Source organism: Eumetopias jubatus, unplaced genomic scaffold (genome assembly GCF_037043125.1).
Source record: "Eumetopias jubatus isolate StellerSeaLion01/CBP00866 unplaced genomic scaffold, mEumJub1_p1.0 scaffold_13, whole genome shotgun sequence".
NCBI classification, from domain to species: domain Eukaryota; kingdom Metazoa; phylum Chordata; class Mammalia; order Carnivora; family Otariidae; genus Eumetopias; species Eumetopias jubatus.
This window is the reverse complement of record NW_028274819.1, coordinates 75,057,280-75,073,911: the sequence shown is the minus strand read 5'-3', so window position 1 is coordinate 75,073,911 and position 16,632 is coordinate 75,057,280. Positions and strand designations below refer to the sequence as shown.

General features: G+C 37.1%; 1 protein-coding gene across 2 annotated transcripts in view; it reads right to left on the bottom strand.

The window, feature by feature from the left end:
• CEP295 (centrosomal protein 295) overlaps positions 1-15,849 on the bottom strand; it is a 52,834-nt gene extending 36,985 nt beyond the window's left edge. For both annotated transcript variants that reach the window (XM_028119598.2, XM_028119601.2), the window contains exons 1-6: positions 15,714-15,849; positions 11,739-11,866; positions 10,535-10,735; positions 3,543-3,667; positions 2,728-2,821; positions 624-719 (exon numbers count right to left, since the gene is read on the bottom strand). In XM_028119598.2, coding sequence (XP_027975399.2) covers positions 624-719; positions 2,728-2,821; positions 3,543-3,667; positions 10,535-10,735; positions 11,739-11,866; positions 15,714-15,849 — 780 coding nt within the window. The remainder of the gene's footprint in view (positions 1-623; positions 720-2,727; positions 2,822-3,542; positions 3,668-10,534; positions 10,736-11,738; positions 11,867-15,713) is intronic.
• Positions 15,850-16,632: the final 783 nt, after the last annotated feature.

Here is a 16,632-nt window from a genome sequence, read left to right as displayed (position 1 = left end):
CCAAATATATCCAACATGAAAAGAAATTAAAATCCAGTTACAAAGAGATAGCAATTTCAATAGCAAGGATTATCATTTATCACTCTTGAGACTGGCAACAATTTCTAAACCATAATCATCCATACAAGGGAATGGAGAAAGGTATGGTAAGATGGTCATTCTCATAAGTTGCCGATACTTCTTACAAGGCAATTTAATGATCCATATCCAATTTAATGATTGTATCAAATGTTACATAGTTTGGAACCAGTAATTTCTCTTCTAGGAGTCTACTCTAAACATACCTCAGAGTTGTAGACAAAAATGTACAAGATTATGTTTGCATTATTTACAGAAACAGAAAGAAATGAACAAAAGAACGAATGTTAAATCTATGATGAAATATTAAGTGTCTATAAAAAATTGTTTTGAAAAGTGTGCATATGTTTACATATAAAGGCTACAATAAATTCATTAATGTATTAATCACATTACTTTTAGGTGATGGAATTGTAGTTGTTTTTCCTATAGTTTATGCTTATGTGTACAGTTCCAAATTTTTCATGGAGAATATGTATAGATATAACTCACTTCAATGAACAGAGAAACAAAGTGCGGACTGTTAACAACAATAAGTCAATCACCTGCTTTGTGTCCATCTCTCTATTCACAAAAGTGCAAAGATGATGATAGGTGGATCTACCGGTTTTCACACTAGAAGTTCTCTTTAGTTCAATGTTCTGAAAAAGGAACACAGACAATGGAGTATTAGGTTAACAGTATTAATTTTCAATTAAAGCTGGAACTTCCCCCAAAAAAACTGGACCCAATAAAAAAAAGTAATTTTGTTTTTAATCAGTTATCCTTATTCATTTTTCTCTACATGGGCTGTATTTCTATTACCTGGAATGTAGGTTTAAAAGCTGGAGTATACTTAGGCAAGAATACTAACTCAGGAATGCTGTACAGTTGACTACACCACAGCAGGAGGCACAGACCGGCAAGCTGCTCTCCTTTTATGGATTCTAAGTTTGATCACTTGGTTATGGTAGTGCATGCCCAGTGATGAGAAAGTTCAAACAGAAGTAGGACAATGAATAAATGTAGAAGGATGACAGATACCTGTCTGGTGCCAAAGTATCACCTCCCAGATTACTCGGTAATTGAAAAGAGAAAAATAGACCTTTATGATAGAGATCTCTTGTAGTCACCACCATAACCAAATGAGACAAATACAGAATATGAGAAACTAGTCTCTTCAAAAAGTCTGAAATAAAAAAGTTGACCCAGGTTGCGCAAGATAATTCCAAGAGAGAATAAGACAAAACAAGCAGAAGCAACAGGTGAAGCCCGACTGGATCCTGGTTTAAAAAAGAAGTTGTAAAATAAAACAATTTAGGGACAACTGGAGAATGTTGATTACAGACTGTATATTAAGTGGTATTAAGAAATCAATGTTAATTTCCTTAATGTGATACTGTGGCTGCATAAGAGAAGGTCCTTAATTCTTATAAGGAGCGTAATGAAGTATTCAGGATGAAACGTCATCTCTACAACTTAAATTCAAATGTATACATTTGTACATACAACTATTTGAAATCTATACACATGTATAGATATAAACTATTCACTATTTTCCTTTCTCTGTATTTTGAAAATTTTCGTAATAGAAAGTTGGGGAAAAAAGTTCAGCTACACATTTGCACATCATTCATATTTGCACTTACACGTTTTATTTATGTAAATATGTGACCTTGGCTCGGTAGGAACATTATGAATTACAATAAAGGTAATCAAAACGCGTCATGGATAAAATACTGCTTTTAACACCTTTTAACACCTTTTAACACCATACTGAGGGAGTGACTGAAATCTGACTTTCCCATTTGAATCTTGGATCAAATGGCGTAGCAGATGGCTCCACATAAAAGCAGGAAGGCTGACAAAATGAAAAGCTTAAGAGGGCAACATCTGGTACTTATGCTCATCTTACATACATAAAATATACTTGTATATACAATGAAATCAGATATCCCTATATGTATGGGGGGGGGTTTACTTCTATATTTTAGATAAAAATAACTATGTAATTGTGAGAACCATCCAAAGAGCCATTTCAATAACTACAACAAGCTATTGTAAAACAAAAGAACCAGTACCTTTTAAAATTAATTTCCACTTTACTTAATGTCTTTTCAAAAACAAGCTCCAGATGACAAAAGCACACGTATTACTCCCATAAACAGACTTCACTCATCCACTTTATGTAATCTTGTGTAAATTTATCTTTCAAACCTAACTTCTTTACCTGTAAAATAATAACTATTTACAACACCCAAATCTTGAATGTGAAAAAGTTGATAGGGCAAATAATCTGTTTTTTTACATTATAATTAAAGGACATTAAAAAAAAAGACCAAACCACTTACACTTTTTTAAAAATCAAAAATATGGTTTTTGAAACAACTAAAATAAATTAAGACAATTGGTAAAAACTGAATACAGACTAAATATATCAGGAATATTAGTCCTGTGCTTTCAAAAAAAGTAATTATATATCAGAGTTACATACTAAAGAATGGGTAAAATGATATCTAAGATTATTTTTAAATACTCCAGACATACTCATGTGTTACCTGTAAGCTTAAAAATTAAGTTTAAGCAAATGAAATTTTGACCTGCATTGAATTCTAATAGTAAAGAAGAAGTATTATAACCTAGTTCTTCTCAACACTCAAAGACATTCACCTCAAAAAGAGTTGGAGGTGGTGGTGGCAAACTTGTAATTTTGGCCGATCTCTCTTTTTCCACAAGCAGTGCTTCCTTTCGAGCTGTTATATGCCTTGAAAAACAAGAGATGTCCTAAATTAATCTCTCAAGTAATGTTAGAACACAACCCTCAGGGTCTAAAATATAAAAGCCACAGGATCTCAAGAAATCCTCCAATCTGATCCCACAGGCTCAATATGCTGTTTAATAAACAATCTATACACACTGGACACGTAAGAAAACGCAAACCAAGTAAAAGAGGTGTATCTTTAAAGACATAAAGCCCTATGGTGAAACTGACCCAACAAACATCTAATATTTCTTCATTTACAATAGTGTAGATTAAAAACCAGAAATGTTGATAAAGATTGGGGTCACTGTATAAAATAAGCACTGTTGACTAGTAATAGGCTCCATCATCTTTACAACATGCAAAAATGATTTGCCAAGAGTCTAAACCTCTTTTCATGTTCTTAATTGCACTGATTTTTCTTTTTTTTTTTTTTTTACATCTGAGGCAGATTCTGGGGGACATGCATTTTGAACTAGCCATACATTTCTCCAGAAACTAAGTAATTGTCGAAGTCATATGAGAAGAGAAAGTTCATGTGTTACTTTGTGCACCAAGGTAAACCACACCTCCACTGCATTATTTTTAAACCAAGTTTAACACACCAATGGATATACCATATGACTTATATTTAATACCTGCTTAAACAGTACCCAATGTACTCTCTACTTCTAGCCATATCACTTTTCAGTGGAAAATGTGGTAAATTTCATTATTACTTTACCAGGTTTTTTGTTTCACTAGTTCTTCTTTTTTATTTTTCTGTAATTTTAGAGCTTCTTTATGCCTCATTTCTGCTTTTCTTCTTCTTTCTGCTGCCCGCCGTGCCAGAGCATTTAAATCAGGTTCCTAAAAATATATATTACTTAAAATGTTATGTTAAACAAGATTAAAATGCCAACCATGTAAGTAATATGGATGTTTCTCCAGTCAGGGCAAAATCATGAAGGTATTCAAATGACTGAAGTTTGGGAAACGGCGCACTAAAGCAAAAAGTTAATGGTGGCATAAATAAAACTATAAATATCAGATGTCACAACTTAAGGCTATTACTAAAAACACAGATTAGATTAAACCCAGAGAGCAAGAACATATTTCATTGTCACATACTGTAAAGATATTTATTTTCCTCACTAATTGTTTGATATCAAAGACCTGCCTTCTCTGGAACCAGGTTATTTATTTTGTGCAACTACCTCTGGGACCAGAATCTAGTCTTTCCCAACCATAACTCACAATAAACAAAATATGGTCAGGGAACACTGTTAAAGTTCTACTTTGCCTTTTTGAAAGTCATCAAAGAATTTTTACTATATGTGAATGAAATATAAGTGTATATACAATGTTCAACTATACATGTCTTAGAGGTATGAAGAATCATAATAAAATAGGAAATCTGAATTCACCCCAATGAATCTGTCCAAAATGCTTGAAATAATCAACAACTGATTCAGAAGGTTATTTTATTTACCCAGACAGTTAAGGACTACAAGAGAATAATTCCAATTTAAACACCATATGAAGACAGATTTTACTTGATGTGACTCTTACTAGGAAATGCATCTAGCAGCATTACTGAAAGACATTAATATACAAAAAAGTTGAGGCAGGTCTGCCAGGGCAGCCCCAACACGGAGCACCCCAGGAACCCCAGCCTGCTCCAGTTTAGTCATCTTGCCAGTATGGCCCCAGCAGAGAGCACCTGAGACCCCTGGTCCATGCCCAAGTCCACTCTAGTTGTCCCATCAGGCTGGTCCCACAGTGCAGCACACCTGGCCCACAACTGTAGCAGCTCCAGCTGGCTAGCCAAAGCTACCAGGCACACTCAGTCTACACTGGAGACATTCCTACATAAGGCCACTCCCTCAAGACCAGGAGAGGGAGCTGTTCCACCTAATTCCCAGAAACAAACACAGAAAGTCAGACAAAATGAGGAAACAGAGGAATATGTTCCAAATGAAAGAACAAGGCAAAACTACAAAAAAAGAACTGAACAAAATGGAGACAGGCAATATAGCTGGTAAAGAGTTAAAAGCAATGGTGAGAAAGATGCTCACCGGGGATTAAAGAGTGGATGAATTCAGTGAGAACTTAAAGAGAGAGAAAATATAAAAAAGAAACAATCAGAGTTGAAGAATACAGTAACTGAAATGAAAAATACACTAGAGGGAATCAACAGTAAGTTAAACGATGCAGAAAAATGAATCAGTGAGCTGGAAAACAGGGTAGTGGGAAGCACCCAAGCTAAACAGCAAAAATAAAAAATAATAATTTAAAAAATGAGAATAGGTTATGGGACCTGAGACACCATCAAGCGTAACAGCATTCACATTATAGGAATCCCAGAGGAGACTTAAAGGGGCAGAAAACGTATTTGAAGAAACAATAGCTGAAAACTTTCCTAACCTAGGGAAGTAAACAGACTTCCAGGTCCAGGAAGCAGGGAGAACACCTAATAACATGAAACCAAGGAGGCATATACCAAGACAAATAATTAAAATGTCAACAATTAAATCATCACCATGAAACCAGCCTTACAAGTAATGTTAAAGGGACTTAAGTGGAAAAGAAAATGCCATAACTAGAAGTGAGAAAATTATTAAAGAAAAAAATTCCACTGTAAAAGCAAATATACTGTAAAGGTAGTAGATTAATCATTTATAAAGCTAGTATTAAGATTAAAGGATAAAAGTAGTAACATCAATTATATCTACAATAATTAGTTAAGGGACACACAAAATAAAAAATTTAAAATACTACATCACACACATAAAATATGAAAGGGGATAATAAAAATGTAGTGCTTTTAGAATGTGTTCAAACTTAAGCAACCATCAACTTAATACAGACTGCTATACACATAGGACACTATATATGAACCTGATAATCACAAACCAAAAACCTGTAATAGACACACAAAGAGAAAGAAATCCAAGCATTAACACTAAAGAAAGTCATCAAAGGACAAAAAGAGCAAGAGAAGAGGAAAGGAACACAGAACTACAAAACAACCAGAAAACAACAAAATGGCAATAAGTACGTATCTATCAATATGGCTCAGTCGGTTAAGTGTCTGCCTTCGCCTCAGGTCATGATCCCAGAGTTCTGAGATCGAGTCCCACGTCGGGCTCCCTGCTCCTTGGGAGCCTCCTTCTCCCTCTGCCTCTCTCTCTCTCATGAATAAAAGTTAAAAAAACCTTAAAAAAATATAATTTCTTTAAATGTAAATGAACTAAATGCTCCAATAAAAAAAAGGGGGTGAATGAATGGATAAAACATGACCCATCTATGTGCTGCCTACAAGAGACCAACTTTGGACCTAAAGACACATACAGACTGAAAGTCAAGGGCTGGAAAAAGATACTCTATACAAATGGAAGTTTAAAAAAAAAAAAAGCCAGGGTAACAATACCTATTATCAGACAAAACAGACCTTAAAACAGACTATACCAAGAGACAATGAAAGGCACTACATAATAAAAAGGGATCAATCCAACAAGAGGCTGTAACAATTGTAAATATCTAGGCACCTAACATAGGAACACCTAAATATATAAAGCAAATGTTAACAGACATAAAGGGAAGAAAGTGACAGTAATACAGTAATAATAGGGGACTTTAACAGCCACTTACATCCACAGATCATTCAGACAGATGGACTTAAAATATATAGAGATTACATTCCATCCAAAAAAATTAAAAATGCAGAATACACATTCTTTTCAAGTGCACATGGAACATCCCCCAGGATAGATCACATGTTAGGCCACAAAACAGTCAATAAATTTAAGAAGTCAAATCATATCAAGCGCTTTTCCAACTACAACAGTATGGAACTAGAAATCAATTACAAGAAAAAAACTGAAAAAAACAAAACAAAACAAAAAACACAAACCCAAACAAATAGAGAATAAATAACATGCTATTAAACACAAATGGGTAACAAAGAAATCAAAGAAGAAATAAAATACGTAGATACAAATGAAAATGGAAACACAATGGTTCAAATTCTTTGGGATGTAGCAAAAGCAGTTCTAAGAGGCAAGTTTTTAGCAACACAGGCCTCTCTCAAGAAACAAGAAAAACCTCAAATAAATAACCAAACTTACACCTAAAGGAACTAAAAAACAAGAAGAAGCAAAGCCCAAAGTTAGTAAAAGTTAGGAAATAAAGATCAGGGTGGAAATAAATTAAAAAATAGATTAAAAAAAAACAAGATCAATGAAACTAAGTTGGTTTTTTGAAAAGAGACATAATTGAGAAACATTTTGCTGACTCATCAAGAAAAAAGAAAGATCATTCAAATAAAATTTAAAAGAGAAGTTATACCACAGAAAAACGAAGGATTAGAGGAGACTACCATGAAAAATGATATACCAACAAATTGGACAACCTAGAAAAAAATGGATAAATTCCCAGAAACAATCTTCCAGGCCTGAATCAGGAAGAAATAGAAAATATGAATAGACTGATGACTAGTAACAAAACTGAATCAGTATTCAAAAAACTCCCAACAAATAAAGGTTCCACGACCAGATGACTTCCAGTGAATTCTACAAAACATTTAAAAAAGAGTTAATACTGACCCCTTCTCAAACTATTCCATTAAATAGAAGAGGGAGGAATGGTTCCTCATTCTACAAGGCCAACATAACCCTGAAACCACAATCAGACAAAAACTGCAGAAAAAGAAAATCACATCCATTTATCCTTGATGAACACAGATGCAAAAATCCTCAACAAAATATCAGCAAGCTGAATTCAGCAATACATTAAAAGGATCACTCATCATAATCAAGTAGGATTTATTCCAGGAACGCAAGGATGGTTCAAAAACCACAACTCAATTAATGTGATATACCACATTAACAAAACAAAGGGCAAAAACCATATGATTAATTTCAATAGAAGCAGGTAAAGCATCTGACAAAAATCAACATCCATTCATGATAAAAACTCTCAACAAAATAGGCTCAGAGGGAACATATCTCAACATAATAAAGACCATTTATGAGAAACCCACAGCTAACATCATACTCAATGGTGAAAAGTTGAAAGCTCTTCCTCTAAGATCAGAAACAAGACAAGGATGTCTACTCTATTATTCAACATAGTACTGGAATTCCTAGGCACGGAAATCACACAAGAAATAAAAGGCATCCAAACTGGAAAGGAAGAGCTAAAACTGTCACTATTTGCAGATGACATAGTTTCACATATAGGAAAACCTGAAGACTCCATCAAAAAGCTATTACAATAAATGAACTCAGTAAAGTTGCAGGACACAAAATACACAGAAATCTGTTCCATTTCTATACATTAATAACAAAGTAGCAGTAAAAGAAATTAAGAAAACAATCCCATTTACAATTACATCATAAAGAATAAAATACCTAGGAATAAATTTAACTGAGGTGAAAAGACCTGTACTCTGAAAATTAAAAAAACACTGATGAAATAAATTGAAGATGACACAAATGGAAAGACATTCAATGTTCACAGATTGGAAGAATAGTTAAAATGTCCATACCACCCAAAGCAATCTATGGAGACAATGCAATCCCTATTAAAATATCAATAGTATTTTCCACAGAACTAAAACAAATAATCCTAAAATCTGCATGGAACCACAAAGACCCCAAATAGCCAAAGCAATCTTAAGAAAGAAGAACAAAACTGGAGGCATCACACTCGCTGATTTCAATCTGTATTACAAAGCTGTAGTAATCAAAACGGTATGGCACTAGCATAAAAACAGACATACAGCTTAATGGAACAGAATAGAGAGCCCAGAAATAAACCCACGTTTAAATGGTCAATTAATCTGTGACAAAAGAGGCAAGAATATACAATGGAGAAAAGACAGCCTCTTCAATAAATAGTGTTGGAAAAAATGGACACTTTCTTACAACATAAACAAAAATTAACCCAAAATGGATTAAAGACCTAAGTGCAAGACCTGAAACCATTAAACTCCAAAAAGAAAACATAAGTAGTAATTTCTTGGAAATCAGTCTTAGCCTTATTTTTCTGGATTTGTCTCCTCAGGCAAGGGGAAAAAAAGCAAAAATAAACAATTGGGACTAAACTAAAAAGCTTTTTACAATAAAGGAGACCATCAAAAAAAGCAACCTACTGAATGGGAGAAGGTATCTGCAAATGATATATTAGATAAGGCATTAATATACAAGATATATAACTAACTCATATAACTCAAAACAACAAAGATCAAATCTAATTTAAAAATGGGCAGAGGATGGGGTGCCTGGGCGGCTCAGGTGTTAAGCATCTGCCTTCGGCTCAGGTCATGATCCCAGGGTCCTGGGATAGAGCCCCACATTGGGCTCCCTGCTCCACGGGAAGCCTGCTTCTCCCTCTCCCACGCCCCCTGCTTGTGTTCCCTCTCTCGCTATGTCTCTCTCTGTCAAATAAATAAATAAAATCTTAAAAAATAAAATAAAATAAAATAAAAATGGGCAGAGGATCAGAATAGTTTTCCAAAGAAGACATATTGCTGGCCAAAAGACACATGAAAAGATGCTCAACATTACTACTTAGAGGAATGCAAATTAAAACCACAATGAGGTATCACCTCACACCAGTCAGAATGGCTAGTATCAAAAAGAAATAACAAGTGTTGGTGAGGATATAGAGAAAAGGTAATCCTCACACACTGTTGGTGGAAATGTAATTTGGTGCAGCCACGGTGGAAAACAGTAGAGGTTCTTCAAAAAATTAAAAATACCAAACGATCCAGTAATTCTACTGCTGGGTATTTACCCAAAGAAAATGAAAACACTAATTTGAAAAGATATATGCACCCCCGTATATTTTAAGATTTTATTTATTTATTTGAGGGGGGGAAGGGCCAAGGCGAGGGAAAAGCAGACTTCCCCACTGAGCAGGAAGCCTGAAGAAGCAGAAGCGGGAAGAAGGGGGAAGCAGCAAAAGCAGGAAGCGGGGCTTGATCCCAGGATCCTGGGATCATGACCTGAGCCGAAGGTAGCCACTTAACCGACTGAACCACTCAGGAGCCCCTGCACCCCCATGGTTATTGCAGCATTATTTACAATAGCCAAATCTTGGAAGCAGTCCAACTGTCCATCGACAGATAGAGAGATGAAGAAGATATGGTGTATATATACAATGGAGTATCACTCAGTCATAAAAAAAAATAAGATCTTGCCATCTGTGGAAGTATGGATGGAGTTTACAGGTAATATGCTAAGTAAAATGATTCAGACAGAGAAAGACAAATACCTTATGATTTCACTGGTAAAAAACAAATGAACAAAAAAACCAGAAATCGACTAATAAACACAACTGGTGGTTGCCAGAGTTGAGTGAGTAGGGGATGAGTGAAACAGGTGAAGGAGATTAAGAGGTACAAACTTCTATGAAATAAATAAGTCACGGGAATGAAAAGTACAGCATAGGGAATATAGTCAATATTATTGTAATAACTCTGTATGATGACAGCTGGTAAATACAATAATCAGGATGAGCATTGCATAGTGTATGTAACTGCTGAATCACTGTTGTATACCTGAAACTAATATAATACTGAATGTAAACTATAATTTTAAAAAAATAATCATAGAAAACAAATTAGTTCAGGCTGGCCAAAACCAATTCTATACATCCATGTATACTATAAACAATTTACTTTTTACCAATACCACTACCAGACAGGTAGTCAAATAAGCATTCACTTACATTTTCTTTGGCCTGTTGGTGTCCCTCTCCCATACTTCTTAAACTTGCCAAATACAGCTTTTCCAAGTTCTTTATTTTCTGAGTTTGTGATTCTTTCCATTCTGTCCTTAGTTCCTCTGCCAAACGAGTTAATTGCTGATTTCTCCTCTGTTTTATGTCTTCTCTTATCTGTAAAGCGATACCCCTTTCTTGTTCTCGAACCTAAAGAATGCATATTTAACAGATTATGAGAAGAGGCTTACTTTAAGTTTTTTGAAAAGCTATTTGGAAATAGGAACTTCAATGAATTCTCCTCAGGTGTATCAATTCTTCCGAATATCTATATTAGATAAGGCCTCTGTAAAGCGGAAAATCTGGTGATGTAAAAAAGTTAAAACCTCAAGACGACTTCTAAAGTTCTCTAACTTATTAGCTATTATCTTCTCCCCAACCCTAGGACTAACAGGACTACCATTATCATTTTAATAACTGGTAAGAGGTTAAAATGGTAAGGATGTTCAATAAAATTTATAGCCAAGGGGTGCCTGGGTGGCTTAGTCGGTTGAATGGATGCCTTTGGCTCAGGTCATGATCCTGGAGTCCCAGGATGGAGCCCTGCTTTGGGCTCCCTGCTCAGCAGGGAGTCTGCTGCTCCCTCTCCCTCTGCCCCTCCCCCCACTCGTGTTCTCTCTTTCTCCCTTGCTCATTCTCTCAAATAAATAAAATCTTAAAAAAAAAGTAAAAAAGAATAAAATTTATAGCCCAGGTGAGTACAGAGCCAGATGAGAAGTCCATATTTGTGGTACATCATCCCCAATTTCAGACAGAATGGCACCTAAAAACACGCTTCACAAGGGCTTAACTATCTTACTCTGAAAAGACTTCTAGAAAATAATCTACAACTTCTTAAATGTTATAGCAGCTTATAATCTTTCCATTAAGTCTTCTTCAAAGCCATTCTAATCTTCCTACTCTAATCTTCATCAGTAACACATAGTTTGAAAAATGTTTAAAGAACCATTTTCCAGTAATTACCGAGTCAAATAATCCCTATCTCAAACTCTTCATCTATTTACCATTTCAGCCTATTTTTTCAAATTTTCCTAGGGCTCTTAAACAGCCAGAAAAGGGTTTTAAATGCATCACTCAGAACTCTCTGCTGTAAAAAACACTAATAATTTGAGGAAGACAAAGAATTTGAAGCCTTGTTCTAGATGAACCTTACCTGCAGCAATCTTAGTTTTCGTCGCCTTTCATAATCTTCCTTTAAAATGTAAGCCTCCTCGTTAGGACTCAATCTCAGCTTGCCAGCATTCACTACCTTTCTTTTCATTTCCGAGTACTTTAAAGTTTCTGAATTAAAAAAAAAAAATGAAAAATGTCTATTAAAACAGGGCAGCAAAGATTAGAACAATGTTTAAAATACATTTAATAGTTGACATTAAAAGGACTACATATACACAAAATAATTTGGGTAAACTGAGCCCAGCTTATATATTTACAAATTGCAATTACTAAATTCAGAACTTAAGTCAATGATTCTCAAATGGGGAGAAGGGGTTAAAAGGAAGGTGAATCAGAATTACTTGAATAAGTTTTTCCCCCATGACAGCAGACTGTTGTTTACCTAGAATACCTGGGACCTGACTTATTTCTGACTGGGATTTCCAGAGTTTACCTACCTTAAATGTAAAAAAGCACAAAGACTTAAAAAAAAATGTTTTAGCATAGAATAAATGTTTTTGCAATTACAATTTTACATTTTAGAACTCTGATAACTTGTTCGTAACCAGCAGGACTGTGTAATTGCAAAAGGCTCCCAGTCCCTAGTTTCAACTCCCAGTCTGTTGTATATAACTTGATGACCAAGTGTCACTGTGTCATATGGAATCACATTAACCCCTCAACAATTCTTTAATAATTACAATGGTGTGATGGTTTTAAATCAATGACCATTTAAAAAATTTCTGAGAATGAGTCTGTTTGCATGAGTCAGGTGTTTAGGTTCTCCGATCAATTAATGCCACTGACATTCAGGTGTTCTCACTCTCCTCCCTTGATTGTAACATGATACTTACATCCTTCTGAAGCTTGCTGAAGCTCCACTTCTTCATGAAACTGTCCTCTAGTAATTTTTGCTTCACCCACCCACCACCTCATTCCTGACTTGCCCACCCAGAATGCACATTATCTTTACACTCAGTTTGGAGACGAATCTAATGCTGTCTTGGTATTACCTTGCTCTAGTTTTTCATCAGTTGAATATTAAAATAAAACTATTTTATTTTATCTAGCTAGAAAGCTAGATTCCTAACAACTGAAGGACAGAGGTTATAGTTTTATTTTAATATTCAAATTAATTTAACAAATAACAACTATCAGGCAGTATTTCACAAACTATGGATGGATACTGTTTTGGGCTAGGAGGACTTAAAGTTACCTAAGAGGGACTAATCGGACTCTGATGCCAATAAATAATTGCTTGCATTTGAAGATCTTTTCCAGTAAATAAAGTAACAGTAGGTAAAGTGCTGTCTTCCTCATTTTATAAATGAAGAATCAAAGGCCTCTTGTGTTAAAAGACTTCACCTAAGTGACAGGATCTACTGGCAGGTCCAAAGGAAGAATCTGGTTTCCTTATTCCATATGGCTCCTAACTTTCTGATATGCTAAAACATGTGGAATGAGGAAATTTTTGTTTAAACTGGTATTTTTTGCTAGTGGGGATTGATGAACAAGGAAGGACCGAACAAAGAAAAAATGAGCAAGATTAAATTCAGTCTTATTTTTTTCTGAAGGTAATTCCTGATAAATCTCACAAAGTATCATGAGAAAAAAAGACAAAAAAGAGAACATACTGTAAAATTCCATTTATATGAAGTTCAAAAACAAACAAGACTAATCCATGATGACAGATTAAAACAGGGGTCACCATTCTGTAGGTTAATGACTAGGAGGGGCCACATAGGAGCCTGCAGGGATGCTAGAGATGATCTGTATTTTGATCTGTGTTATAATTATACAGATGTATACATATGTAAAAATTCCTCAAATAATACACTTAGATTTGTGTCTTAAGGTTATACCTCAATAAAAAAGGGAAAAAGTCCTATTTTTTCAGATTGTTTTTTGAGTATCTATCATCTCAATTGCTTGAGGATTACAAGGAAACATACATTTGGTACTTCTACCTCCTGAGATGTGGTACAATAATTTTTCTACTTTACTTTTTTATTTGGAAATAATTTCAGACTTAGAATTCCCATATACTCTTTCCCCAGCTTCTCTAAACATCAATCAGAGCACAATGACCGAAACCAAGAAACTGACACTAACACAATACTTCTAACTAATTTACAGACTTTATTCAAATTTTGTCAAGTATTTTGTCAAGTATTTCACTCACATCTATTTTCTGAACCAGGACCCAATCCAAGGACAAGCCACTGCTTTCGACTGCTGTGTTACTCTGGGTCCTCCAAGAAGCAGAGGGCAAGATAGGATTAAACCCACAAAGATTTTATTAGGAGAAATGCCTGTGTGAGGGATAACGGGAGGGAGATGGCAAAAACCGGGAGCACTTCAGACTTCCACGCAAATCTGACACTGAATAGAAGGGAAAGTTGGGTAGATGACTGCCATGCAGTCTAAAGAAGATTCAGTAAGATCTCTGAGGAGTTAAGGGAAAGTCCCTTGTTTCTCAGGAATAGGCCTGCCTTAATTCCCATGCCATGCTCAGTCATTGGTCAGAAGCAGCCCTTGGGAAGCCCTGGGAAGCATCCAGAATAAAGGAGCTGAAGGTCTGTGAATTACATTCTCATGGCTGTCGAAACTGTCACCTATCCTTGGACTCCTCTAATCTGAGACTGTTCCTCAGTTTGTGCCTTTCTTTTTAACATCCTGACTTTTAAAAACTACTGGCCAGTTATTTTGTAGAATGTCCCTCAATTTGGATTTCTTTTCTTGTGGTTAGACTGAGATTACACATTTTTGCCCAGGAACGTGGAAGTGATGATGCACCCTTTTTCAGTGCATTATATTATTTTAACTGGTGATGTTAATTTTGATTCCTGGTTAGGTGGTGTCTACCAGGTCTCTCCACTTTTCCTTTATAAGTATTTGGAAAGATGAGACTATATATAAATAGCATGTTCCTGATTACACCTTTGCTCCTTCGTATCCACTGACAGTTGTTTGAAGCATTAACTATAGCATTTACCAAAAAGCATTTTCTATATCCATTATTCTTTCTACACTTATCAGTTGGAATCCCACTGTAAGGAAGAGTTTCCCCTGCTCCCTCTTATTTATTAAATCATTTATTCGTATCAGTATGGATTTTTATATTCTGTGAATTAATACTATCCAATACCAGACGATATTAACTTATTTTTAAAGATCTTGTCCTGAGAATTAAATGGCACTTGGTATATTGTAATCACAAAATACTAGACTTAGAAGATTTGTGTTCAAGACTCATCACAACCATTTACAGCAGGAAGACACTGGCCAGGTCGTTTAAGTTACCGTGGTCTCGTTTTCTTAAAACTATGTAATGGGAATCCTAACATCTATCCCAACAGGTTGTTCTGATAATTACGTGACTTAATGTGAAACTGCCAAATACTTTTAAGTATTAAGAACTCAAACGTTCCCCACTGTTTTAAAAGCTCAGTTTGTGGCAGGACTAACTACCTAAGAAGTTAAAGGTGAGAGCAAAAAAGAGCACGCTCTCTGCGAGAAACAATTCCAGGCAGTGCTCTTAAACGGCTCCCGAGTTTCAGGACAAGTCCTGGGGGGACCTAGGGGCAGGGTGGGCAGGCCGCAGCGAGAAGCGCTTGCAGCAGCAGCCCCGGAGGCCCTCCCGGCCGACCGCGGTGGGGAAGCCCAAGGACCCCGCGCGACCCCACCCCGGGACCGCGCGCAAGGCCACACGCGCCTAAGGCGGGAGAGCAACCTCTCGGAGCAAGCTGCGGGTCTGCGTCGGGACGCACCTCCCTTCCCCGCACTCGTCGCCACCGCCAGGCCGACGCCATCCAGGGCCTGGGGCGCGCCGAGGCCTCAGAAGCGCGGGCCGTGCTGCGTTCCAGACGCCGCGCCTTCACTGCATCCCCTTCCCGGGGAGCACACCCCCCAGCTCCTGGGCTTCGGGGGGTTGTGCACGCCCGGGCCGCGGGAAGCCGGCGCGTCCGTCACTCACCTGAAAACCCGAGGCCGGGAATCAGGAACTGCAGCTCAGACAGAGACGGCCCCAGGGCCCGCGGCCCACCAGCTTCCCAACAGCCGTTTGTGCGCCTGCGGGGAAGCCATCTCCAAGCGCCCGTCGCTTCCGTCATTCAAACCGCCCGCCAATGGCGGGACCAAGCGGCGGGAATCGGGCTAGTCCCGCCTCCCGCGAGGGCCGCTGGGACGGCCGCGCCGGAAAAGCCGGCGCACACGCCAAACCCTACGTAGCGGTCCATTATTTCACATACGTACCGAGGCTTTGAGGTTCAGTCTCTCACTGGGTTCCCTTAACACAGCAGGAGACAGAGGTCCAGAAAGGAGAAGATATTTGCCCAGAGCATTGAGGGTGGCTTTAGTTTTAGGCCCTATTATGAGGATGCCACGGGATATGTATCCTTTTGCGCGTTGACTTGTACAATTCGTTTGGTACTGTCATTCTGCAGTTAGTGTCTCATAGCGTTCATTAGGGGCTCCAACTTGTACAACAATGAACCATATCGTGACAGACTGTGCCTCCAGAGGTCTGATACATCTACATGTCACAGTTTAAACTATAATCAGGAGATAAGTGCAGGTTTATGTTTATTGAGCAACTATTATGTGCCAAGTACAGTGTGGTAGGTGCAGGGGAGACAAGGGTAAATGGGTTATGGCCCCTCTCCTAGATTTTGTAGCCTAGAGGTAAAACATGGCAAGAATCAAAGAATTAGAACATGGGGAGTGGGAAAGAGGGAAGTTGCTGACATGATCAGATTTGGCTTCATGGTGGGGAAGAGGCCAGAGGGAATGAAGACTGAAGACTGAAAGCAGAGAAACCAATTAGGATACTACTATAGGAAGTGAAAGATGATCGAAAACGAGGCCAAACATCAGAAATTGGTGGTTACCTGGTT